At 56.7% G+C, this 26,221-nt stretch overlaps 2 protein-coding genes across 3 annotated transcripts in view; both read left to right on the top strand.

Annotated features, from left to right (window-relative positions):
• The window catches only part of HMCN2 (hemicentin 2), a 145,996-nt gene extending 143,523 nt beyond the window's left edge, over positions 1 to 2,473 (top strand). The window contains 2 exon segments of the mRNA XM_045470463.1: positions 507 to 633; positions 1,635 to 2,473. Of these exon segments, the coding sequence (XP_045326419.1) occupies positions 507 to 633; positions 1,635 to 1,980 (473 nt within the window). The 3' untranslated portion in view covers positions 1,981 to 2,473.
• Positions 2,474 to 10,588: 8,115 nt separating this feature from the next.
• Positions 10,589 to 26,221, top strand: part of ASS1 (argininosuccinate synthase 1) — a 53,362-nt gene continuing 37,729 nt past the window's right edge. Inside the window, exons 1-5 of one of the 2 annotated variants that reach the window (XM_045467641.1) lie at positions 10,589 to 10,685; positions 15,504 to 15,565; positions 17,529 to 17,638; positions 18,457 to 18,525; positions 23,149 to 23,337. In XM_045467641.1, coding sequence (XP_045323597.1) covers positions 17,534 to 17,638; positions 18,457 to 18,525; positions 23,149 to 23,337 — 363 coding nt within the window. In that variant the 5' untranslated portion in view covers positions 10,589 to 10,685; positions 15,504 to 15,565; positions 17,529 to 17,533. The remainder of the gene's footprint in view (positions 10,686 to 15,503; positions 15,566 to 17,528; positions 17,639 to 18,456; positions 18,526 to 23,148; positions 23,338 to 26,221) is intronic. The other variant, XM_045467642.1, reaches the window with a different exon arrangement.

Below are 26,221 nucleotides of genomic sequence, written 5' to 3' on the forward strand. Positions count from 1 at the left end.
AGCGGAGCACTCTCCTTGATGTGCTCCAGGGGGCTAGTCCCCCGCTCCTCCTCCCCACCCCTGTAGAGTGGGAATCTGCCTCCAGCCTACCTTGCCCGTGTCCATCCCTCACTTTCTGCCACGAGGGTCTGTGAATGTCCTCCGGGGAGGGCGGGGCTTCCACTGGGGCAGACAGGGGTCACGGGCAGTCTTCACTCGGGGTCCAAGGGCAGCCGACATCTCTCCCAGGCTGTGCAACCCAGCTGTGGGCTCAGGAGGTCCCCAGGTGCCCCCCTAGGGAGATGGGGAGGTGCTCGGGACCTGCCGGTTGGGCTATCATAGGTCAAGGTGGCTGGGTTCAAGGGGAGAGGGGCTGCCTACCTCCCTGGTTCCCCAAAGGCATTTTTCTGTTTAGCACCTCCCTTCCCCCGCCCCCACTCCCATGCCGTCTCTGGCTCCTGCCCTGGTCCCTTCCACTTTACTCCACTGTTTCACTCCCCACTTCTGTGCCAACCTCCCCCACCCAGACATCAATGAGTGCGAGGAGAACGACGTCGAGTGTGGGCCCAGCCAGATGTGCTTTAACACCCGCGGCAGCTACCAGTGCGTGGACACGCCATGTCCGGCCACCTACCGGCAGGGCTCCAGCCCAGGGTAAGGGCTGAGGCGGCTGGGGGTGAACTGGGGCACGCTGCCAGGAGCTGGGGGCTTACCTTCTGGCTCCTGGGCAGCCGGACCCTTCCCCCAGAAAGGCCATGTCTCAGGCAGGGGCCAGTGGGGTCACCCCTGCCAGGACTCCCGAGTGAGGCGACTATGCCCACAGGGCAGTGTACCTCCCCGCAGCCACACGGGTGGCAAGCTGACCCAAACGCTAGCATTTACCGCGGTGACGCTGCGGCCGGAGCAGAATCCTGGGGGGCGGGGATAGGCCAGAGGCCACACAGAATCGGAGATGAACACGTGAGATGTAGGGGAATACATGACTATATACATAAAACCCCAGACATGGACACACACACACACACACACACACACACACATAAATGCCACCCAGAAACCCCCCCAAAACCCCAGGACTCAGACACACACTGGCGCACAAACAACACGAAACACATCTCCTTCACCCCACTCCCACCGGCTACAGATGCTTGGAAAGATGCGCAGACTCGGGGATCTTGGCGGACACAAGCTGTAGCCGCAGCAGTTAGGGAAGGTGACTTTGCCCTGGCGACTCTACCCCTCGGGAAGACCAGGCTGGGGATGGGGACACCGATGCCCTTGGCAAGGCTAAGCAAGCAGTCTTTGAGCCCCACCACCCCTGCCCCCTTGCAAATCCAGAGCAGATGACTCAGTTCCGGGGCTGCAGGCAGGCCTGGAGGGTCCCAAACTGTATTGCCGCCCTGCGCCCACCAGCGAGCCCTGGAGCGTGGGTCTGGAAAGTTCTGTGGGGTTATGGGACGCGCTCCGATGGGAAGGCTTCTTTGGGCCTCAGTCTGCGGAGTCTCTAAAGTGGGCTAATGGTGCCTGTAGAGAAGCCACTGGGGGGGCAAGGGGCCGGGCGGCGCACGGGAGAACCGCGGGGCCTGGGGCCGAGGTCCGGTTGGCAGACCACGCTGTGACAGCACCCGGAGTCGATCCGTCTGTCCCGCCCGCAGGACGTGTTTCCGACGCTGCTCGCAGGACTGCAGCGCGGGCGGCCCCTCCACGCTGCAGTACAAGCTGCTGCCGCTGCCCCTGGGCGTGCGCGCCCACCACGACGTGGCCCGCCTCGCCGCCTTCTCCGAGGCCGGCGTCCCCGCCAACCGCACGGAGCTCAGCGTGCTGGAGCCCGACCCGCGCAGCCCCTTCGCGCTGCGCCCGCTGCGCACCGGCCACGGCGCCGTCTACACCCGCCGCGCGCTCACCCGCGCCGGCCTCTACCGGCTCACCGTGCGCGCCGCCGCGCCGCGCCACCAGAGCGTCTTCGTCCTGCTCATCGCCGTGTCCCCCTATCCCTACTGAGGGGCGTGGTCACTGGCCGCCGCTTTGGGGGCCAGTGACCTCCAGGGATGGGGAGCGGGGCCAGGGAGGAGCCGGACCGGCCCCCACCGCCCGCCTGCCCGGGTGGCTCTTGCCCTCACCACCTGCTGTGGCAAGAAGCGTCACCCCCCCCCCCCACCTTGTGCGTCATTGAGCCCTTCAGCAAACACGACCCTGTGCAACCTTGACCCCAGGACGTCAAGGACCCGATCTCCCCCCACCCCCCGCGGAGGTGGAGCTGGGCACTCAAGAGTGTAAGGCTGTCCTTGGTGGTGAAGCCTGCTTGTCTGACGGGGGCGCCTCCAGGCTTGCCCCAAACTCCAGGGAGACCTGGGCTGGGACACAGCACACCAGGAGGCCCCAGGGGAGGGACAGACCCCTAGAGGGTGACAGCAGCTATCCTCTGCCCACAGAACTGTGTCATCCTGAGCCCCGTGTGTGTACGTATAACATAAAAACGTTTCCTTTTAACCAACTTCATCTCCGTCCAGTTATTTTGCTCTGGTCAGGAGGGGCTTTGGCTGGAAGGGAGGCCACCACCCTTCTGGTCCAGCAGCCCTGGGCCTCGGGCAGGAAGGTGCTCCCTGGTGGAGGTCCCGGGAGAAGGTGGGGGAGGCTGGAGTCTCCGCGGGTTGCGGGGAGGAAGAGGGAGATGCTACCTGAAAGGTAAGCATGTTGGGCCAGATCCCTGGGGCCTCTAGGCCATCGCAGGGACTTTGGCTTTGACGGAATGAGCTGGGAAGGGACAGGATGAGAACATCTATGTACCTAAGGGCACGTCTCCAGGGTGCTGGGGAGGGTTTGAGTCACCAGGGACTCTGCAGAAGCGCAGTGAGCTGCTTCTCCGCCCACACCCCCGACCCTGCCTCAGCCACCACCCTGTGGCCGCTGCCCTTGGCCACAACCTCTGGCAGAAAGAGGCTCTATCTCACGTGGTTCTGAAGAGGAGAGACCCTTCCTCCCCGTTCCCCTTGCTCAGTGTGACACTGTCACCTCCCCCTTTGCGTCCTCATTCTCTCAGCCGGGCAGGGAGGAAAAAAGCTGTCTTGAGTTATTTCTCACTAACGGGTGAATGACAACCAGACTCTGTAAGCAGAGACTTCCAGCAGTGCTGCATGAAACGGGGAAACGGCCGTGTCCATTTTACAGATGGACAAAAGGAGGCTCCGAGAGGGGGCCTGACCCAGCCACTAGCTGGATAGGCGACTGGTTCATGGTTCAACTGGCCCTCCAGATTTCCACTGGACGGCCCCACCTGAACGTCCCCGGGGCATTTCCTCCTCAAAGCTATTTTGTTCTCCTTTAAGCCAGGGGTCTGCGAACTTTTGCCGTGAAGGGCCAGATAAAGGAAAGCTCTGGGCTTGGCGAACCTCGGCTCTGTTGAAATCACTCCCCTCCCCGCGGCAGCGCTCGAGGAGCCACACAGCACACGAATGAATGAGCGTGGCTGTGTCCCAATAAACTATGACTGGACACTGACGTTGGACGTTCATACAATTTTCACATGTCACGAAATACTCGTTTGATTTTTTTCCCCCAACCGTTTGTGAGTGCAAAATCCATTCTGAGCTTGCAGGCTTCACAAAAACTTGCGGGGGGCTGTAGTCCGCCACCCCGGATTTAAGCCACGGAAGTCACTAACGATGAAGGAGAAACTCGAGGGGGCGGGGTCCGGCAAGCCCCCCCCCCCCCACACACCCATTTGTCCCGTGCCCACCTGTGAGGACCTCCCTTGGGAAAAACGCCCCTCTTTGTGCAACCCTAGGGGCCAGAGGTCACAACCTGCGCCCTGCCGTTTGCTGGGCTGTTAATTTTTTATGGAGCCCGTGAAAAGGTCAGCCCCAGGGTGAGGCACTGCAGAGGTGAGACCTGCAGAGGGGAGGTGCGGCCTCCTCTTTCACCCCCGCTGCCTCCTGTCTGCTGCTTCCCAGTCTCCCCCTGGCCCTTCATGTTTGCACACCACCTGTTGGCATGCCCAGTGCCTTGTGGGCCCGAGTTTTCCTTCTCCCAGGAGACCCAGAGGCAAGAAAGAGTATGCCCATTTCAAAGATGAAGGAATGAGGGCGCAGAGAAGGCAAGCCGCTAGCCCAAGCTCACACAGCCTGCAGGGAAGAAGAACTCAACTCAGCCTCTCTGACTCCAGAGCCCAGGGGGTGTTAGCCTGCAGGCCCCCTGTCTCCACTCCCCAAGAAAGGAGGATGGGGAGGTGAAGGAGGGCCAAGGACAGGATGAAGAGGAGGGACGGCGACAATTCAAGACAGTTCAAGACCTGAGGAGCCACGAGGGGAGTGTCCATTGAGTCCTGCCTCCCCCACCTTCCAAATGGCCATTTGAGCTGGTGGAAAGGGCTGATTGCTCAAAGTCTGGCAGTGAGCCAGTAGCAGACCTGGCCTGGAATCCGGGCCGTGAACTCTCGGGCTTGTGCTCCCCCGCCCCACCCACCCCTGCCCAGAGTCACAGGGAGCAGATCCAGGAGCAGAGGAGGAGCCAGCCCCAAGGGAGCCTTTTCCACTTCTGCTTTTCTAGCTGCCGACCAGCTCCCGTCATTGGCCAGGGCCCCATCCAGCCACCCCAGCCCCCAGCACCACCTGACCTCCGGGCGGAGGCTGTCCCGATCCATCAATGGTGATAAACAGCCCTGTAGGTCACTCATTAAACTCCCTGATGCCGGTTTTTCCAAGAACCCAGCAAACAAATGGACTCTGTGTTCCCTCTGGGCAGGGACTGGCAACCTGGGGGTCTGGCCTAGAGGACACTCTTGTTCCTGGAGCCGGTGCCCAGGCCTGGGCAGCAGCAGAATGGTATCCAGTGCCAAGCATGGGATGGTTGTGCCGGTGAAGTGCCTGCGGTCTCCACATTCCCAGGCCCCTGTGTGACTCACAGGCGCGAGCCCTCGAGTGGCAGGGGAGACACGGAGGACAAGAGGGGTCTGCTCCTTGGTTAGATGCACAGGCTGCATCTACGTTCAGACAAGTGGCCGCAATAGAGCCGACCCTTAGAAAAGCCACCCCGGGGGCGCCTGGGTGACTCGGTCGGTTAAGCGGCCGACTTCGGCTCAGGTCATGATCTCACGGTTCGTGGGTTCGAGCCCCGTGTTGGGCTCTGCGCTGACAGCTTAGAACCTGGAGCCTGCTTCGGATTCTGTGTCTGCCTCTCCCCCACTCATGCTCTGTTTCTCTCTCCCTCTCCCTCTCTCTCAAAAATTGAAAAAAAAACATTTAAAAATTCTTTTAAAAACGCTTATCTACAATATCATCACATCAAATTAAAAATTCAACAATCCTGTCAGTGTTCATTCACGTTTCCAAGTGGTCACAAAAAGGGTGTTTCTTTTATGCCTTTTTTTTTTTTTTTTTTTTTTTTTAATGTTTAGGCTTTAAAAAGTCAGGATCCAAAGGAGGTCTACATATTGTGATTAAGTACATCCTTTATGTCTCTTTGAACCCTAAGCCCCCCGTCTCCTTTTTTCTCCCGTAAAAACTTAAAAATCAACTTTACTGAGATATGATCATTCCAGGAATGCAAGAGTTGGTTCAACGCTTGAAAATCAATCAATGTAACGTACCACGTTCATAGAATAAAGAGAAAATCATATGATCATCTCAATAAATGCAGAAAAAGCACTTGACAAAATTCAGCCCACACTCATGATAAAAACTCTCAACAAACTAAGAGTAAAAGTGACCTTCTTCACCTGATGAAAAGTGACTATGGAAAATCTACAGTTTGGGGCACCTGGGTGGCTTGGTTGGTTAATTGGCCCCACATGGCGGGGTAGGGGGTGGGGGAGGGAGGATTCTCTGCTCAGGATTCTCTCTCTCTCTCTCTCTCTGCCCCTCACCGACTCATGCTCTGTCTCTCAAAATAAATAAATAAATAAACTTAAAAAGGAAACCCTACACTCACATCATAGTGGAAGACCGAATGAATGCCTTCCCCAAGAATATGAACAACACAAGGACATTGACCTTCACCATTTTTATTCAATCTTATACTGGGGGTCCTCACCATTGCAATAAGGCAAGAAGAAAAAGCACAGAGATAATAGAGGGAAAAGCAAGATTGTCTCCATTCACAGTGGACATTATTGTCTACATAGAAAATCCTAAGGTATTTCCAAATATCTACTAGGATTGGGGTGCCCGGGTGGCTCAGTCGGTTGAGTGTCCGACTTCGACTCAGGTCGTGATCTCGCGGTCTATGGGTTAGAGCCCCGCATCGGGCTCTGTGCTGACAGCTCAGAGCCTGGAGCCTGCTTCGGATTCTGTCTCCCTCTCTCTCTGCCCCTCCCCCACTCACACTCTGTCTCTCTCTCTCTCTCAAAATAAATAACATTAAAATAAAAGTCAGGGATGCATGAGTGGCTCAGTCGGTTAAGCGTCTGACTTCGGCTCAGGTCATGATCTGGTGGGTTCACGAGTTGGAGCCCCACATCGGGCTCTGTGCTGACAGCTCAGAGCCTGGAACCTGCTTCGGATTCTGTGTCTCCCTCTCTCTCGCTGCCCCTCCCCTGCTCATGCTCTGTCTCTCTCTCTCTCTCTTTCAAAAATAAATAAACATTAAAAAAAATTTTAATAAAAAAACCCCAAATATCTACTAGGATTAGTCAGTGACGTCAGCAAGGTGGCTGAATATAAGGCAAATATACAAAAACCAGCCGTATTTCTATATACTAGCAACAAACAACTAGAAAATGAAATTTATATCATGTACAATAGTATCCAAAAATTTAAAATACTTAAAATAGGAAGAAGTTTAATGAAAGGTAAGCAAGAACTGTACATTAAAACCTACAAAACATTGCTCAGACATCTGACCCAAGATGGATCCTTTGGCACTCCTGTTGAAACTGAGGACTTTTATACCACCCATCAAGGACACACCAACCGGCTGGGTTTTCCTCTTCTCTGAGCAGAATGAGGCCCAAGAATAAGCCTCCAGCTGGCAAGTCATATAACCTGTCTGGTAAAATATCCATCCCAAGGCTGGGCTCTGAAGCTGGTTTAAAGCAAAAATTGAATCCATCACAAATGAAGATCATCTCAAGATGTAACCTCCTATAGATTGGCCTGACTTTCTTTCTCATTGCTCATGTAAATAGCAACTAATACTTTTTTTTTTTTAAGGTTAATTTATTTCTGAGAGAGAGAGAGAGACAGAGTGAGAGCAGGGGGAGGGCAGAGAGAGAGGGAGACACAGAATGTGAAGCAGGCTCCAGGCTCTGAGCTGTCAGCACAGAGCCCGATGCAGGGCTCGAACTCAAAAACTGTGAGATCATGACCTGAGCCAAAGTTGGAGGCTTAACTGACTGAGCCACCCAGTTGCCCCCAACTAATACTTTTCAGTAAACAGTCTGAAGTCTTTTTAAATGCTGGAAAATGTAAGAAGATATAAATAACTGGAGAGGTATACCATGATCATGGATTGAAAAATTCAATATTGTTAAGATATCCATTCCCCCCACCCCAAGATGCTATATAGATTTGTCGCAATTCGCAATCAAAATTCCAGCAGGCTTTTTATGGAAACTGGCAATCTGTTTCTACTATTTATATGGAAATGCAAATGAGCTGAAATAGCCACAATAATTTTGAAACGGAACAAAATTGGAAGATACACCCTATCAGACTTCCAGGCTTACTATAAAGCTGTAGTAATCAAGATGGTGTAGTATTGGCATAAGAATTAATAGATCAGTGGAACAGAAGAGGGAGTCCAGAGACATATTCACACTTACACGGTCAGTTAATTTTCAACAAATGTGCCAATGTAATTCAATGGAGAAAGGAAAGTCCTCAACTAATGTTACTAGAACAACTAGGAACTAATATGGGGGAAATGAACCACCAAAGGGTGTAAGAAGGGTGTGACTTATTCTGCGTTTTTAAGAACTCTCTGCTCTCGTGTAGAGAAAGGATTTGTGGGCGGGGAGCAGGAGACTGGAAGAGAGAGGCAGGGAAATGATCAAGGAGGCTATAGCAATGGTCTGAATAAGAGAAGACAGGCCAGTGGGGAGGAGGTGGAGATCGGAAGGAAAGGGCAGGCTCTGAATACACGCAGAAGATATGAACGTCTCAGTGTCTCCACTCGGTCAGGCGTACGTGCTGCTGTCCTTTTAGAGGCACCACCCAAGGTCACTTACCTAGGAGGTGTGGAGGGTCCTTCAGGAGCCCTGACCTGGGTGTGGGTGAAAGGTAAAGGCCACGGTAGCTCAGCCCCAGGTAGGGGAGCCCCTCTGGCCAGGCTCCAGCCGTGGACCCATGACCTGTTCTGCAAGGTGAGGGCCGGGGCAGGGTGTAGATGTCCACCTGGCAGATGGAGGGGTGCATGATGAAAGTGGCTCATCCAGAAGCCGGCCAGTCCATCCTGGCCTTGATCTCTGCCTCTCAATCACCCTGGTGCCCAGTGGGCGGGACCCCTGCTAGCCGTTGGGCCCATTTTCCTCTTAGGAGAGCTGTGTCACCAGCTCCTGTGCGTCAGAAAGGCACAGTCCCCTGGACTGGAGCCATTTCTGCAGCAGAGCGTAAAGTTCCCTGCAGCCTGGGACCCTGGGACAGAGACCCTGGTGCCTCTATCAATTCAACCCAAGCCTGAGCTAGAGCAGAGGGTTTGGCCGGAGCTTCAGACCCTGGGGTCTAGTCCTGCTCTGCCACTAACATGCTGTGTGGCCTTGGGAAAGATATACCCTCTCTGTGCTGCAGGTTCCTATCCGTAAAATGGGGATAACAGTCATAGTGGCCTCATATAGGGGGATCGTGAAGAGCAAATAAAGCTAAGGAGAATAAAACCGTGCTTGGTGATATCCACAAGGGTGTGATTGAGCCCCAGATCCACCCAGATGAACTCACTTCCTCCTCCATCCCGCTGCCCCTCCCCCATCTGTCCTAGACTGACAGGGGCTTATCCCTCACCCCACCCTCTTCCTAAGGTTTGGGTAATGGAGCTTCTCTCTGCAGCCACCACTGGCTCTGGAGAGCTTGGGGGAACATCAGGCCTCCCGGCGTCAGTTCCCCCCCCCCCCCCCCCCGCACTTGCTCTGCAGTAACTCCCAGGAGGTGGTCCCTATTCACCCACACCCTCCCCAACTTTCTCAACCAGCAGTGACATCTTAAAGGAAGAAACAAAGTCACAGGACGGTCCTTCCCCACTCCTGCTGGGGAAGGAAGCCGCCTCAGGCTGCACGCCCCAGGCTGCAGGTATGTTGTGTCGGCTGTTCCTCACTTGCTTGCTGCTAGTGTGGAAGGCCAGGGGCTCTGCGAGGCCCAGAGGCGGCTGAGTGAGTGGGTTCAGGGTCCAGCCGCCATCTCGCCTGCTGGCAGGAAGGTGCCTGAAGTCACCCAGCCCCACACAGCTCTTGGGGCGCTTCCTTGCCATCACGGCCACTCCTGGGGTTTGGGTGTCTGAGGCTGGGGCGTTCACAGGGACCAAAAGCCGTGGTTCTGCTTATCAGTTGCTTTAATGCCTTTTGCCTCCTGATGGGCTCACAGCCACTAACCTGGCAGACGTGCTTGGTGGCCAGGCAGGGATGCCCGGGGCTGGGATGGGCCGGGGCGGGGGCGCTGACTGGGAGGACTAAGTGACTAAGCCAGCGGCCTTCACTCCTCTCTCTGCCAAGGGTCCCCTTCTCTGTCTGCTTCTTGGTTGCAGGAAGGGGACAGGGCTGCCTCCTCGACACCACCTATCCCCCACCTTCGCCCCCACTTTTACAAGATGGCTGAATGGCAAACCAGCAGTATGGTCTGGGGCTCCCACCTCCCGGGGGGGGGGGCGGGGGGTCAGGGCCCAGAGGACTTGGGAGTCAGTCCTAACCATGGCGTTGCCTTGGACGGGTGGGCATCTGCCATTTTACTCAGCTGTAGCGGCAGGGATTGGTGCTTTGGGGCCTCTAAACCAGGCTGGGGAACTTCTGACACACAGAACCTTCTGCAGGCCAGACCGGGGTGGCAAGTCCCCGTTTCTTTTTGGCAAGCAAGAAGCTTCGCCTCTGTGAACCTCAGCTGTGAACCCCTGCTGCCCGCCGGCTTAGCAGTTGGCCAGTCTTCTCTTCACTATTTATGGGGTGCCCTGGAGGGGGGTGGCCCGGTGCCAGGCTCTGGGGAGACAGCCAAGAAACAGCCCTGGGGCTGAAACCGCGGCCTTCTGGGGCCATCTTCACCTGGGCTCCGGCTCCCGGGGGCCACTGTGGGGGAAGGGAGGTCTGCAGGGAGGCCACCGCGGGATAAAAGCGGGCGCGAGATGCACCGCGCCTAAGGGACTTCTGTTCCCACTCCCACCCCCGGGCGGTGGCAAGCCTCTGGCAGGACCGCCGGCCGTGGTCACCCTGCCAGCTGCCCGCGTTCCAGCCACTGCCGCGCCCCGAGGGGCCGCCTGCCCGAGGGTCAGGGCGAGAGGACCCTGGGCGCGGGCGCCCTCGGGAGAACGTGCCGCCCCGGGGGGCGGGGCGGGGGCGGACAAGGAAGGAGGGAGGGAGGGACCGGGCCCCGCCCACCTGCAGGTGGCCGCGGCCGCCGAGCGGCTCCGCGTGGGGGCCGGGCCCGGGGGCGGGGCCTGTCGCGCGCGTCCTCCCCCCCCCCGCCCTCCCACGTGTCCCTGGTCCCGGGCCCTGCCCCCGGGCCGGGTGTTTATAACCCGGGATGCGCCACGCAGCCGGCCCTGCTCCGCCGCCCGCCACCGCCGCCCGGGCCACGGTAAGGAGCCCCCGGCCCGAGACTCCGCTCCCACCCCCTGGCCTAGGACACCCTGCCCCCGGGTCCCGCCGACAGCGAGCCGAGGAGGCCGAGGGGACCGCGCTTCGGTCGCCCGTGCAAGCGGGAGCAGAAGTCGGCCCCGAGTGGCCAAGCGCCCCGCGCTCACACCTGGACGGGAGGGCAGGAGAGCGACGCCGGGGCTTCCGTCCTTCGAGGGTGGGGCCGGGGCGCGTGTCTCGGACAATGCGGGGGAGGGGGGGGCGGCAGGTCAGGTTATGTGTCCCCTTTGCGAGCCGAAGTCTTTTCTAGATTCCCCGTAGATAGCCCAGCTTCCTCTATGCCGGACCCCCCCCCCCCCCCAGATGGAGACCTTGGGAGTCCAGAGGGTGGGGTGGGGTCCGGATTCTCTCACCCCTTCTCTGACCTCCCCCTCCTGCCCCGGTCTCTGTCTCCGCCTCCCTTTCTCTGCGTGAAACCCGAGTTCCCGCCCGACCTCTGCCCCTCTCCCCGGGCCTTGGGCGCACGGGCCCCTCCCACAGCCCCGAGCCTCAGTTTACCGCGGGCAGAAGGGCAGCGGGACGCGGAGTCTTGGTTGTGACTCCGCTCCTTCCCCCGCAGGGGGCGTCAGTCTCTGCCTCCTGAAACCTATTAGCCTTCTCCGCCCGAGGGTTGGGGGCGGTGGTCGCGCCGGTCACGGTGCCCGGTTTCTGGCTGGCACTGGACTCCGGGGCTGTGGGAGGGGCCGCTCTGCAGGAAATGTCCGCCGTCCGGGTTGCTGTTGCCTTTGGCCCGTTGGGCGGCTGCGCCCTCCGGAGAGGGAGGGTCATTGTGAAATGGAGGAAACTCCTCTCCCATCCCGCCAGGGCTCTTCCTGAGGAGGTCCCGTGACCCGCCACCTCAGTGTTCCTTTCTGCGCAGTGGGGGCGTCTCCTCCGGGGCATCGCGGCCCGGAGCTTGCACCGAGTCAGGCAGGAACAAACCTGTTCTTTCCCCAGGGTCGGATCAAATAGGCCCTGGGCTTTGATCTTTCCTTCCCAGCCCACGGCTGGTAACAGGGCAGATTCTGGAGCCAGCGGACTCAAGCCCTGAAGGCAGGCACGACCGGGTGAGACCTTGGGTCAGCTGCCAGCTTCCCAAGCCTCAGTTTCTCCGTCTGTCAGAGCTGGCACAGGCTCAGCGCTCAGGAAGCAGTAAGACCGTGGGGCAATCTGTGTAGACTGTTGAGAACTGTGGCTGGGACCATTCGCTCAGTAACTGTCTGGGGCACGCCTCACCACGTGCCATACAGGGGACATGAGACCGGAGACCAGATCTCTACCCTCCTACGGAAGCTTCTAGTGAGGAGACCGTAGACAGAAAGAGCCACAAGAGGAATGGATGGGTAGGGCGGGAGGAATCTTCATCCTACAAACCCTTCCCTCCTTCCATCCCCCCTCTTAGAGCCCAAGCAGGGGAGCCAGGGGGTGGGGTGGGGACCTGTCCCAGTTGGAGCCGTCTGTGCTCTGTGCTGAGAAGCACTTCTCGTTCCGCTCAGTACAAGTTGAGTGATGCAGGCACCTAGACCCCGGGCCAGGCACCGGGTGGGGCAGAGCAGGGAGGCCCCCACTCTGTATAGTCCAAGTTCCCCCGAGAACTCACATGGGCCGCATCAACTGGCTGCCTGCTCTGGGCTTTGTGGTCGCTTGGCTGTGATGGTAGCCATTTCCCCTGGCCTGGGGCCCCAGGAGTCTGACTCACGGAGGAGAGCCAGGCCCAGACTTACCTGCTGTGCAAGCACTTTCCCAGGTCCCATTTCTTCTTAGCCTCATGGGTCCTGGGAGGCGAGCCAGGACAGCCAGATGCCTTTATTGGAGCACAGAGCCCCTGAAGAGAGTGCCTTGCCTGTGGGCGCCCATGTGGAAAGAAACTCATTGGAATTCACGGTCTAAGCCTCTGAGCTCTGCTGTAACACTTTGGGAAGGGTTGATCTTCCAGGCCCTGGTGCGTTCCCCCCCCCTCCCTCGCCGGCCCAGACTTGGGGAGGCGCCCTCCCCAGACTTGGGGGTAGGCCATGTACCCAACAGGCTTTGTAATATTATTGGTAGGATCAACGAATGAATGAATGCACTCTCTGCCGTGTACTCCAAATGCTCTTAGAAGTTTGCCTGTCTTTTACCAGAGTCTGGTGAGATCTGCTTAGTCTCCCTACCACCTGTCTCAGGGGCTTTTCACCAGAAGTAGAGACTGAACCTTCCCAGCCACGGCAGACTCCCCAGTGACCCCTAACCCTGGGTGGAAGATGTTTGCTGGAGTGCCACTGTCCCCGAGAAAGCCAGTGTTCCCGATTTGATTCTCAGGCCCCAGGAATCCCGCTGCTGAGAGCCAGCTCATTGTCTAGCCTAGGACAAGCCCCTTGACCTCAGCTTCCCAATCTGTCAATTGGGAAGAAAATCACTCACTGTCTTACCAAGGATGTGCAGACAGATGAGCTGAGCCCATCAAGTGGATGGTCGGGCTGAAACCCGACAGCGGCACCTCCTGGTCAAAGTGTGGAATTGCAGCCTAGCTCTGTCAGACACAAAAGAGGGCCCCCAAGTGATAGGACCTCCAAACCCAAGAATGAGGAAACCCCAAAGTCAGAGAGAATTCTTTCGGCTTAGGCGGAGCTAGGGTTTTTAAAAAAAAAAAAAAAAACTCTAACGAACCCAGATCAGCAGAGTTAGAATGTGAGGGAGGGGTTCCAGAAGAACATTCGCCAAGCTGTATCCCTGACTCGCGGAGAAATATACTACTGGTTGGTGATGATTCATTGGGGGTTTTGGTTTCTGGAAGACAAAAGTGAGGGGGAGGCGATCTGTGGTCTGCATTCAGCCTAGGCTTCAGTCCCAGTTCTGGCATCTGGCAACCTGAGACCCGGGCAAGTAGTTGACCTTTTCTGAGCCCCACGTGGTAGTGATTGCTGGTATAATTAATTTTTAGGAATAGTCTCCACCTTGAAATGGCACCTGTGTGGCACCGAACAGAGCATCTGCTCTTGTCATCGTTCCAGCTTTGACGTTTAGGAGCCCACGGGTTTCATTAGAATTGAGGAAGTATCCAAGGCTGGCCTAGCAGGTGCATGGGAAGCTGGTGGGGTGGCCCGGGCTGGGGCCACGGAGAATGCCACCTGCCTGGGCTACCCAGACCAGGCTGGTAGGCATCTTGGCATGAGGCCACCTTCTTCCCTCCTCCCAAGATGTCTGTCTTCCCGGGAAGGGTGTCAGGTCTGGCGTGGGAGTGGGGAAACACAGATCTTGGCAATGGCCACATGCCTGGGAGCTGGGGAGGGGGGCAGGAGACTGCCCTGGGCCCTTCATGGAGGGTGGGGTGGGGACGAGGGTTTGCTAGACACCCCCCCCCCCACCCCAGGCAGGCATCCCAGGGTCCTGGGGTGTCAGAACCAGAACGGCTTCCAGGTACCAGGTAGTGCCGATGGCTAGACTGAGCCCTGGAGAGTGAGGGACTGGCCTGAGGTTAGCCGTGGCCGTGGTATGGGGAGTCTAGCTTGGTGCCCAATTCTGGCTCCTCCCTCCCTACCACCCCTCCCCCCCCCCCCCCCCCCCCCCGCCCCAGCATCTCACTGAATCCTCACTGTCGCCCTCTGGACTGGTGGGCTCTTCTCACCCCCGTTTAGCAGACGAGCAGCTGAAGCAGCCTGAGCCCAGGTCTGGAGGACCCAGCCCCTGGGCTTTACCCATAGTGGGTACTCACTGGACTGTACCCCCCCTTCCTGCTCCTCTGCCCATCTCCCGCCCCCAACTCGAGGCCTCAGCTCTTGTCAGTTTCCACTCGCGGAAACAGACATCAGTGTCATCACACAGCCCAGGGACCGGGCTGGCTGGGGGAAGAGAAGCTTCACCGGTCCGGGGATGGGGGGTGGGGGTGCTGGGAAGACGCCAGTGTCAGATTGCGTCATTTCCCAGCCCACCTGCCCTGCTAATCTCTGCACACACAGGCCCAAACATCCCCCACGTGCGCGGGCGTGCACACACGCGTTCATGCTCCTGGGCACACAGTCCTAGATACGTGCATTCTTTCACACAGCTCAGACCTCGGGGCCAAGGTCCTCGGTGGGCATGCAGGCACACAGCCTGGCAGGCAGGAGGGGCGCACCAGTTTCTGGATGAGCGCGTGCATAGAATTCTAGACTTTGGGGGGACTTAACCCTCCTCTTACGGGCAAGGAACTGGCCTCTGGACAGTAGAACAGAAGCGTCGTTCTGAGTGCCTGCCAGGTGCCAGGCACTGTCCGTGAGACGGTCCCTGTCCTCGCGGAGCTCACAGTTATGGGAGCACAATTAGAATGCAGCGTGCCTGTGCCGAGATGGGACCACGGGGCAGAGGGGGGCGGGCACAGTCTGTCTGTCTCCGTGGGGCTCCCTCTCCCTTACTCCGGCGCCCACCGTCTTGGCCTTGCATCACCTGTCCCTGTCTTGAGCCCACCCCAGCCACGCCAGGGTGTCTGAGCCACCTGTGGCTTCCCAGACCACACCTGGCCCCAGCGGTTGCCTTCCCTGGGCCTTGTGCCTTCCAGCAGGGGGCTTCTGGGGCCCAGCTGCTCTGGGGTTGAGTCCCGGCTCTGCCACTTAACCAGCCAAGCAAGGCCTTGAGCAAGCTCCTTAACCTGAGCCTCAGTTTCCCCGTCTCGAAAATGGAGACAACACAAAGGGAAGGGCTCCGCACATGACGGGCATGTTCATTTATGTGGATTGTGGGGACCAGCCGGAGAGGCCAGGTTCAGGGTCTCTGGCTTCACCTGGACTGCCATTCCAGATGGCTGAAATAGCTTTCGCTTTTGCAGAGTGGTTCGCCGAGCCGTGAAGTCGGGTTCCAGAAGCCGGGAAGCCGCACGTCCCATCCAAGGTACTTTCTGAGTCCTTCCTGCCTCCTTCCCTCCATTAAAAAAGAAATATTTTTTTTTTCATGTTTATTTTTTGAGAGAGACAGAGCGCGAGCAGGGGAGGGGCAGAGAGAGAGGGAGACCCAGAATCTGAAGCGGGCTCCAGGCTCCAAGCCGGCAGCACAGAGCCCAACGCGGGGCTCGAACCCACGAACCACGGGATCATGACCTGAGCCGAAGTCAGACGCTCAACCGACTGAGCCACCCAGGCGCCCCTCCTTCCCTCCAGTTTTGATGGTCTGCTCTTGCCATGAGCACCGTCCCTGGGCCTCAGGGTCAGGGTCTGCTGAGTCACCAGCAAGCTGGGCTAGGGACAGGGCCTGGCAGGCGGTCGAATGCCCAGTGGAGGCAGAAGTCGTCCGCATCCATCAGAAACCCCCCCAACCGCACTTGTCCATGAGGTGTTCCCCCTTCTGCGTGCCAAGGGCCGCAGGGTGTGCGAGCCCTGGGGCTGGCCAGGGGTCTGCGCACAGGGTGCGTGTTCTGGTGTCACAGTTGGGCCCTGTCCAGGCTCTGCTGCGCAGGGCTGGGTGATTGGGCCAGCCCATCTCCTCCCTGGACTTCCAGGCCCAGGCACAGGGGAAGTTTTCAGTACACGGGAGCCTGCATCTTTGTGGTCGTGATGATGGGGTGCCCCTTGTGGGCTCCCTCCTGCGGAGGGGCGTCCACGGCTTTTCCCAACAGTCAGTCCCTTGGTCAGACTCCAGTAGGAACACCTCTCACCAGACATAAGAATCCCCCCCTACAAATGCAGGATGCCGGGGCCACGTCCAGGGAGGCTGGGACCAGATGGTTTGGGTCCAAATCTGGGCCTGCTGCCTGCTGACCGTATGACCTCCAGCAAATGACCCCACCTCCGCGACCCTCAGCTTCCTCATTAGCAAAGCGGGCACGATAACAGCACCTACTCTCGGGACCTCGTGGAGAGTGCCGGGGACACATGGCAGGTCCTAACGGCCCAAAGGCTTAGGGAGAGCCTCCCAGATGGAAGAAACAGTGGCTGCAAAGACAAGGACACAGTGGTCTCTGGTGCCTCAGTGTAGCTGAGGAGACAGATAAGGCGGGACGCATCTGTCCCTGCTGCAGAGGGACAGACCTATCATCTTTACCTCCAGGAAGGAACTCCCTCTGCCCGTCCCCTTCCTTCTCTGGACCTCAGTGTCTCCGTCTGTCTCCTGGAGCAGCTGATCACTGAGGCGCGTTTGAAAAGAGTCTAAACTCCCAATGTGCGAGGGCTCGCTGGGGCACCAGGTGGGGGGGGGGGGGGATACGTGGAGGCAGGGACTCTGCACCCTAGCATCCTGTTCTGCTGGGAGGCAGCATTGCATGCTGGGACGAGCTCTGTGACCTTGAGCCAGCTGCTCACCTGTCTGAGCCCCAGGGTCTGCCGCCCCAACGGACACAAGGGCGGGTCACGGTAGGGGTGGGGGGTGAGCCACGTGAGGCCCCCCAGGGCCATGCCTGGCAGTCTCTGAGCTGCCCAAGGCTTGGGGCCAAAGCCCCGCCCAAGTCTCCAGAGCATCCTGGCCCTGTCCCAACAGCTCAGCCTCAGGCACCTTGTCTACCCGGCGAGGGATCGGCTCCAAGGCATGCTTCCTTCCTCCCCCAAACCCCTATCACCCCCAAGCTGCTATCAGTATTCCCAGGGCCTTCCCTGCGTGTATGTAGGTGTGTGCGTGCAGTGTGTGGGGTCGGGTCCCCCGGGGGTAGGGGTGGGGGAAGGGATGAGGCCGCAGGAAGGAACAGCTTCTCAGCAGGCCTTGAGAACAGGTGAACACCTTCTTCCCAACCCTCTCCTCCCCCCCCGCAGCAGCTCTTCCGAGGGCTGAGGCTGCCCAAGGCCAAAGTGGGGGCTGCTGGCCGGTTGGGATGGGCTGGCTCTGAATCTCACTCTCCTTCCTCCACGGCAACCTCCCCCTCCCCCAGACGAGATGTCCAGCAAAGGCTCCGTGGTTCTGGCCTACAGTGGCGGCCTGGACACCTCCTGCATTCTCGTGTGGCTGAAGGAACAAGGCTATGACGTCATCGCCTACCTGGTAAGGAGGCTCCCGGTGTGTCCGTCTTTCTACCTGTTTGTCCTGCTGTCCGTGAGCTCGCTCTCACCGCCCCCGAGCCCAGCTTCCCCTCCCTGAGCCTGTCAACTGTAGGCAAATACTTCTTGCTGTTCTGCCTCCCTTTCTTCCCCGGGAAAATGAACATCCGTGGTGTCCCCAGGTCTGGGGTGCCCCACAGGGCACCGAGGAGGCCAGCTGTATGCGGGCGACCGGAGCGGGGGACGCCAGAAATGAGCTTGGCGGTGCGACCCGGCCAGCCTGCCTGCAAGGGGCCGTGGGCTCTGGCCCGCAGCGGGGACCGCGGAAGGCACACCGTCTTCCTGTTTCCGGAAGCCCCTTGTCAGCACCCAGGAAGTCTGCAAAGATCATAGACTCCTGCAGTGGCTGAAGGGTTCTGACTGACTAGGCTTGGATCATGGGCGTATCCCTACCTTGAGCAGGGGACATGATTTGCTCCCCTCCATTCCTATGGAAAGAGGCCCCCAAAAAGAAGTTTCTGGTCCCAGAGGAAGCGAGGACAGTGCTCCACATAGACAAAAGTTCAGCCGTTGCCAGGAGTGATTGGTTTGCAGTTGAAGTCAAGATACCTAAGAGCGCCCGGTCCCCTTGTCATTCAAGGGTAGGGGAGGGTGAGGCCCAGGGAGAGAAGCGTCTCGCTCACAGTCACCTGGTAAGTGAGAGCCACCTCCATTTGAGGGGTGTTGTAGACAGCTTTGGCAGGGGGAGAAGGGGCTGAAATTCTTCTCCAGCTCTCCTTCGTGCCCCCGGGCTGATTAGGCCTCTCTGCTGCTGTTTCTCAGGCCAACATCGGCCAGAAGGAAGACTTTGAAGAAGCCAGGAAGAAGGCGCTAAAGCTCGGGGCCAAAAAGGTACTAAGTGGCGGCAGGATTTGGGGTGGGAAGTGGGGTTTTGACCTGGTGGAGGCAGCAGTGGGCATGGCTGCCTCAGGGTTCCTTGTCCCCTGCATCCTTTTCAGTTGGGTCCTCTTGCTTCCAAGAGTATGGGCTCGATTCCGTCTGTTTTCAGGTGTGTGGATGCCATCCTCTCCCTGCCTTCCCTACCCACTTTCCCACCACGTCCTCATCCCCCCTGCCCTACTGTCTTCCTCTTATCCATCTGTCGGTCTGCCTGCCCTTCCCTCCTTTATGCCTCTGTCCCTCCACCCATGATTCACTCATCTATCCATCCATCCAACAATCATCCAGCCAGCCAGCCAGCCATCCATTCACTCATGTATCCCCCCATCCAGCCAACCTTCTTCCATCCATCCATTCATCCATCCACCCATCAACTATCCATCCATTCATCTGTCCATCTATCTACCCATTCTCTCATCCATCCTTCATCCATCTACCTGTCCATTCCTCTTCTATCTCTGTCCATCATTCCAGCCATTCAACAGAATCAGAAAATTCCAGTTGAGTTCGGTGCCCTGATTGAGCATCTAATCACGTGGCAGGCAGGCCCTCTGTTGGGTGTGGAGCCCCTGTAGTAAACAGGGCCAACATGGTCCCTGCTCACATAGGCTCACAGTGTAAAGTCTGAGCTGCTCCCCGGGGCCGTCCCTGGTACCCTCACCCCTTCACTTGGGCAAGTGGGCAGGGGACACAGCAGGGATGGTGTGGAAAGCCATCAGCTCAGCTGCTTGGTCAGAACTGGTCCCCTCTGCAGGGCACTTCCTTGGGGTTCTCAGAACCTAAAAAGGAGCCTGGCACATAGAAAGAGCTCAATTTGCACATTAAAATAATGCATGAGTCCCATATCCCACCACTGGCCGCAGGCCTAAAACTGGATCTCCCTCATGTCTCAGAGAGGCGGGGGGTTGTCTGAGCAGGAACCCAGAAGGTGGGATAAGAACACTTGAGTGTTGAAGATGAGTGGGGCCTTCACATGAGTTGGGCTTTTGTGTAAAGATCTGTCCTTAATTCATTACTCTAGATCATTCTTAACCTTGTGCTCTGAGGATCCCAACTACTTTTATGTATTTGGAATTAGAGTGGGAATTTCTTGCCCATACCATCAGGGTATAGTCTCATTGCTTTTCTTTTAATTTTCATTTTCCTTCATTCTTTGAGTCATTTAAAAAAAAAATAGTTTCTTTTTTTTAAATTATTTTTTAATGCTTATTTATTTTTGAGAGAGAGACAGACAGAGCACGAGCAGGGGAGGGGCAGAGAGAGAAGGAGACACAGACTCTGAAGCAGGCTCCAGGCTCTGAGCTGTCCGCACAGGGCCCGACGCGGGGCTCAAACTCACAAATTGTGAGATCATGACCTGAGCCAAAGTCGGGTGCTTACCTGACCGAGCCACCCAGGCGCTTCCCCCCACGAAATGGTTTCATTTTAAGCTAAATATAGGCTCACAGGAAATTGCAAATATAATATAAAGAACCCCATGACCATTTTCCACTCTTGAAAATACTCGAGTGCCCCATAGTTTTGTGGATTACATCTACTGATACGACGTTATAAATAAAAGCTGAAATTGAACACAGTAACCCACTTTAAAAGACCAATATTAAACACATCCTAGGTGAACATCAGTGACATTTTTACCTCAGAAAAATAACTATTTCCAAAACAAAAACGTTTGGTAAAAGCAGCATTGTGGATGTTGCGTTTTTATAAATCGCTTTCATGTCTGGTTTAGCAGAAAACAGGTGGCTTCTTCTAGCTGTGTCTCCATTCATTTTGCGATGTGTTGTTTCGATTGACATTGTGAAGAAAATACGGCCTCATGAACGTAGCCTGGAAGAGAGAGGAATATTTTATTTTATTTTATTTTATTTTATTTTATTTTTTATTTTTTAAAATTTACGTCCAAATTAGTTAGCATCTAGTGCAACAATGATTTCAGGAGTAGAGTCCTTCGTGCCCCTTCCCCATTTCGCCCATCCCCCCTCCCACACGCCTTCCAGTAACCCTCAGTTTGTTCTCCGTATTTATGAGTCTCTTCTGTTTTGTCCCCCTCCCTGTTTTTGTATTATTTTTGCTTCCCATCCCTTATGTTCAACTGTTTTGTCTCTTAAAGGCCTCATATGAGTGAAGTCATACGATATTTGTCTTTCTCGGACTAATTTCGCTTCGCATAATACCCTTCAGTTCCATCCACGTAGTTGTACATGGCAAGACTTCATTCTTTTTGATGGCCGAGTAATACTCCATTGTCTATATAGACCACATCTTCTTTATCCATTCATCCACGGATGGACATTTGAACTCTTTCCGTACTTTGGCTATTGTCGAGAGTGCTGCTATAAACATGGGGGTGCATGCGTCCCTTCGAAACAGCACACCTGTATCCCCGTGGAGAAACGCCTAGTAGTGCCATTGCTGGGTCGTAGGGCAGTGCTATTTTTAGTTTTTTGAGCAACCTCCATACTGTTTTCCGGAGTAGCTGCCCCAGCTTGCATTGCCACCAACAATGCAATGCGAAAGAGACCCTCTTTCTCCGCATCCTCGCCAACATCTGTTGTTGCCTGAGTTATTCATGTTGGCCATTCTGACAGGTGTGAGGGGATATCTCAGTGTGGTTTTGATTTGTATTTCCCTGAGGATGAGTAATGTTGAGTATTTTTTCATGTGTCGGTTGGCCACCTGGATGTCTTCTTTGGAGAAGTGTCTGTTCATGTCTTTTGCCCATTTCTTCACTGGATTATTTGTTTTTTGGGTGTTGGAGAGAGGAATATTTTAATAGCCTTTTCAGAGAGTTGGGGATATTTTCTGATACTGTACCTAAACTCAGCAAGGGGTGGTTTCTTAAAGATTAGTGTGATGGGGAACTTGACCCTGTAGCAATGAGTTTTTCATGCATCAGAATCCACTGGTGCAGGAGCGCCTTGGTGGTTCAGTCAGTTGAGCATCTGATCCCAGGGTCATGGGATCGAGCCCCGCATGGGTCTTCTCACTTTGCATGGAGTCTGCTTAAGATTCTCTCTCTTCTTCTCCCTCTGCCCCTCACTCTGGCTTGCATGCTCTCTCCCTCTCTCTCAAATAAATAAATAAATAAATAAATAAAATACAAATACATTTTTAAAAACCCTGTCCATCTTGCACTTTGGATGGATTTTTTTTTTGTCTGTGCAAGATTGTGTCACATCATGCATCCACTGATCATGTGAAAACCATTATTTCATTGAGTTATGCAGATCTTCCAAATGTTGGTACATTTCATCATAAGATATCAAAACGTCGCATTTGTCAATCTTGCCACTACCCACGGAAATATTAGAAGCTCTCAGTTGGACGTTGTCCATAATTCTAACTTTTACCGGAAAACCTGAGTTTTCTCATTGGTAACAAATACTCAAGTGTTCCCTGAAGTGACAACAAGGTCACTTTATTTTTGTGAAAATGTCAAACACTCCAGTCTGAAAGGCCATGTTTTGTCTGTCATGCTTTCAAGTAAAAACGATGTTTCATGAAAAAAAAAATGGCTACTTCAGCTTGTAACTCGCTTTGGAAGGCACCAGAAGGACTTCATGTGCATTTCACCTTTTGTGCTTGAGATTCAACGGAAGTAATCCTTGCTGCAGCTTTGAGACCGTTCTTAAGTGAAATCATCGCGGTGGAAACAAGACGTTAGGAACACAGTGGCGGTGTCTCTGCCTTGATTTGGGCTGAGGTGCCAGTGTGAACGCCAACCCTAGTGAAAAAGGCAAATGACAGCTTAGCATCATCATAAAAAATCTTTCCGGGGCGCTGGGTGGCTCAGTCAGTTGAACATCTGACTCTTGATTTCAGCTCCGGTCATGATCCAGGGTCGTGGGATCAAGCCCCAAGTTGGGAGAACACCTGTTTAGGATTCTCTCTTTCTCTCCTTCTGCCCCCTCACCTCAACTCGTGCTCTCTCTCTCTCTCTCAAATTAAAAAAAAAAAAAAATCTTTTCACTCACTCAGTCTCCTTGAAAGGGTCCTGAGGGTGTCCAGAGGTCTATGCTCTGAGAACCATTCCTTTAGATCAGGGCCTCTCAACCTTGGCACTCTTGGGACGGAGCTGGCTGCCCTGAGGTTTCTGGGATGTCTAGCAGCATCCCTGGCCTTTGCCCATGAGATATCAGAAACCCTCTCCCCCAACCCACCGGTGTGAGAACCAAAAATATCTCCAGCTATTGTCACTGCTCCTGGTGGACAAAATCATCCCTAGTTAAGAGCTTTTGTGGATTACTATCTCCTATCTACTGCTTTAGATCTTAGGTGACAACAAGTTTCATCTCAGGCCCAGAAGGTTGGGAGGGACTTAAAGTCCGCATACGGTTTCAGCTAGATGGCCTATCAGGCTTGATTAGCAATGTCTGCCACGAGTGCAGGAAGGGAGTAAGAGTACTGTGTGCTAGGGTTGATTAATGATGTCTGCTACAGATAAACAGAAGGTAAAGTGGAGGCGCATCTGGCCAGGATCCATTAGTAGAGTCTGCCGTAGACACAGGGCTCTGTCGTCTGCCTGGGCCCTCTCCTTGCCGAGCCTCACTCCATGGGCTCCTCTCCCTGTAGGTGTTCATCGAGGACGTCAGCAAGGAGTTTGTGGAGGAGTTCATCTGGCCCGCCATCCAGTCGAGCGCGCTGTACGAGGACCGCTACCTCCTGGGCACCTCTCTCGCCAGGCCCTGCATTGCCCGGAAACAAGTGGAGATCGCCCAGCGGGAGGGAGCCAAGTATGTGTCTCACGGCGCCACAGGAAAGGTGAGCCAATGGATGGACGGTGCTGGGGAGGGCTGGGCAGAGGCGGGGGGAGGTGGCAGGGAACCTGCAAAGGGGACTCGGGAAACCAGGGTGGTTGCAGGCTTCGCCCCCAGGAGAGGCAGGCGAGCAGCGGACATGCTCACTGTCCATACTGCCTGTCCAGTCTGAGTAGGACGAGTGGTATTCGCGGGAGCGGGTACCAGGGCGTAGGCAGCTGGGTGCTGTGGGTCCGTGTGTGTCTTCTGTCTACGGGGGGAGCAGTTTGGCGGACTTGACCCTGCGGCTCAGGGCAATCACCCCTGGCCCGGGTCACAGAGCACAGGTCACCATGCAATGCGGTGGAAAGGGCTGGAAACCCCACATTAGCAAAGCAGGGTGGATCTCACCTGGGTGGCCCCTGTGGGTCTTCGTTGGCCAGGACCGCCGCCGCCCCACAGCGCCACAGGCCTGGTGGCTCCAGCCATAGAAGTGTGTCGTATCACGATTCCAGGGCCGAGGTGCGGGCAGGGTCGGGCTCCCCCGGCGGGGGGGCGGCGAGGAAGGCGTCCATCCAGGCCTCTCCGGGTTTCTCTGGGGCCCTCATCTGCCCTCGGGCATGGCTCGCTCTGTGTCCAAATTCCTCCCTTTTATACCACACCAGTCCTATCAGATTAGGGCCCACCCTTCTGATCCCATCCTAACCTCATCACTTCTACAAAGACCTGTTTCCGAATAAGGTCACGTTCTCGGGTACTGAGAGCTGGGGCTTCAACCTGGCTCTTGTGGGGGACACCAGTCAACCCGTGACACACCCCCACCTTCCGGCCCCTGCGTGGCCAGTGCAGACTGAGGGAGGGGGCCCGGTGGGGGACAAGGCAGGAGAGCCCTCTGCACGCTGTCCCACAGGTGGCCGTGCTCAAGACACAAGATTGCAAGGCAGACAAGTCTTGGGCGATGGTGTCAGCAAGCCTGTGTGGTCACGGGCTCTCAACGTCACTGGACGCCAAGCCAGGAGCCCCCCCCCGGTACAGGGCTTGGCTCCCTGACAACCCCACAGTCAGCAGACCCTGCCCCTCCCCGCGACAGGGAGCTCACTACCTTCCCAGCGCGCTCATGCTAACCTGACCCAGGCCCCGCCCCTGCCCAGGCTGGTCAGGGCAGTGGGAGGGGAAGCAGACTGTGGCTCGCTGTGACACAGGGACACTTGTAGCCTAGATTATGACAGAGCAGACGTGACTTGAGGGTGGCCTTGCCGGCCAGGGTGGCCCTGGTTCCGGTCTTCGAGAGCTGATGCGTTCGTTCAGGCACTTGGGCACGAGGTCAGCAAGCTTATATGGAAAGGGTTGGACACAAGCCGGGTCTGGCAACAGTATTGAACTTCTGGGGCTCCTCCCGCCCTCAGGGAGCCTGTGTGTCCTAGCAAGGGAGAGGAGAGTAGACAGACAGACAGACAGATACGATAAGGTGGCTGTAGGGGTGGGGCCTCTCAGCCGTGGGGGCAACAGGCAGGGGAGGGAGGCTGATCTCCAGAACATGACCCTGCAGGAGGAGTGTGGGTGAGTGAGTGATGGGGTACGGGAAGAGTGTGCCCGGCAGAGGGATCCGCCTGTGCCAAGGCTTGGGGGCACGGAGCCCCCAACAACAGCCCGTCTGGGAGCATCTAGCCAGAACTGTCGCTGTGGGAGGTAGCAGGCTCGGGGCCTGGCCGCGGCCATGCTGAGGGGTTGACTTCTGAGAGCACTTCATCAGGGGCACGGGAGGGCCCCAGGCTGGGCGGGGGGTGGCCAGCGAGTCCCCCACTGGTGTGTTGGGGATGGTTCTGGACTGGAATGGTGGGAGTTCCTTCTACGGAGGAAGGGGACTGGTGTCTCTCGCGCAGACCTGTGACCCTAGAGCCCAGTCGTGAGCACATGGTGAGCAGGGTGACAGAGCTGGGCTGTTTGCACGGGGATGTGCGCGTCCCCTGCCGCCTCGAGGGCTGTAGGACAGAGTGCGCGAGACCCCGGAGGTTCGGGCCGTACGGCTCTCAGAGCTGTACTGGGGGCTCCTGCAGGCAGGCAGAGGAAGGTCAGTGAGAACACATGTCCGTGCGGAATAAAGAAGTTTCGGAGCCCTGTCATCCGCCCCGGGTGTGCTGAGCTGAGCAGTGAGCTCCCCGTTCTACGAGGCATTTTAAGCTGAGACCCGATCAGGATTCTGGAAGGGCTCCTGCCTGGAGAAGATCCCCCCAGGACTGAGGATGGGTGGTGTTCAGGGCTGGCGGAGTGAATGGTGGGTCTGGCCCTGGTGTGGGAGACTCGAGGGTCCAGGGAGAGACCCTCCCTGACACCCCCCCCCCCCCCCCCCCCCCCCCCCCCCCGCCAACTAACCCCACAAGGCGGCGAGCAGCCACCTGCAGCCGTGTGCACCCTCTGTTTGGCCACAAGAGGACACCAGAGGCTTGGATTTGAGGCCTTCGGGTGAGAAGGTGTGTGCTGTGCTACCCCGGGTCTGCTGTCCCTTCTGGGGGTTGATGGGCGAGGCATACTCCTGTGCCTTAGTTTCCCCTTACCTGCAGAACCTGAGGAAGCCCCCCAAAGTCTCTGAAGACAATTTCCTAGCCCCGAGAGGTGTGAGTAGAGAGAGCCAGGAAGGCTTGGGGCCGGGTCCAGAGAAATGCCAAGTGTTTGAGGCAGGAAGGAGCGGGGACAGGGGCCGGCGGCCTGCAGTGGGCACCAGCGATCAGGAGGTGGACTTTGCGGGCAAGCGAGGGAGGCTTGTGGCCCCAGATGGAGGCACCTGGGCCCCGTGGGGTGTGGCCGGCCACCCCAAAGACGGGTGCCAGAAGGACGCTCGGCGGAGTTTTCTGCAGGGGTTCACGGTGAAGAGAGAGCTGGGGTATAAGCAGACTGCGGCCCCGCCCCCC

Source organism: Leopardus geoffroyi, chromosome D4, assembly GCF_018350155.1.
Source record: "Leopardus geoffroyi isolate Oge1 chromosome D4, O.geoffroyi_Oge1_pat1.0, whole genome shotgun sequence".
Lineage (NCBI taxonomy): Eukaryota > Metazoa > Chordata > Mammalia > Carnivora > Felidae > Leopardus > Leopardus geoffroyi.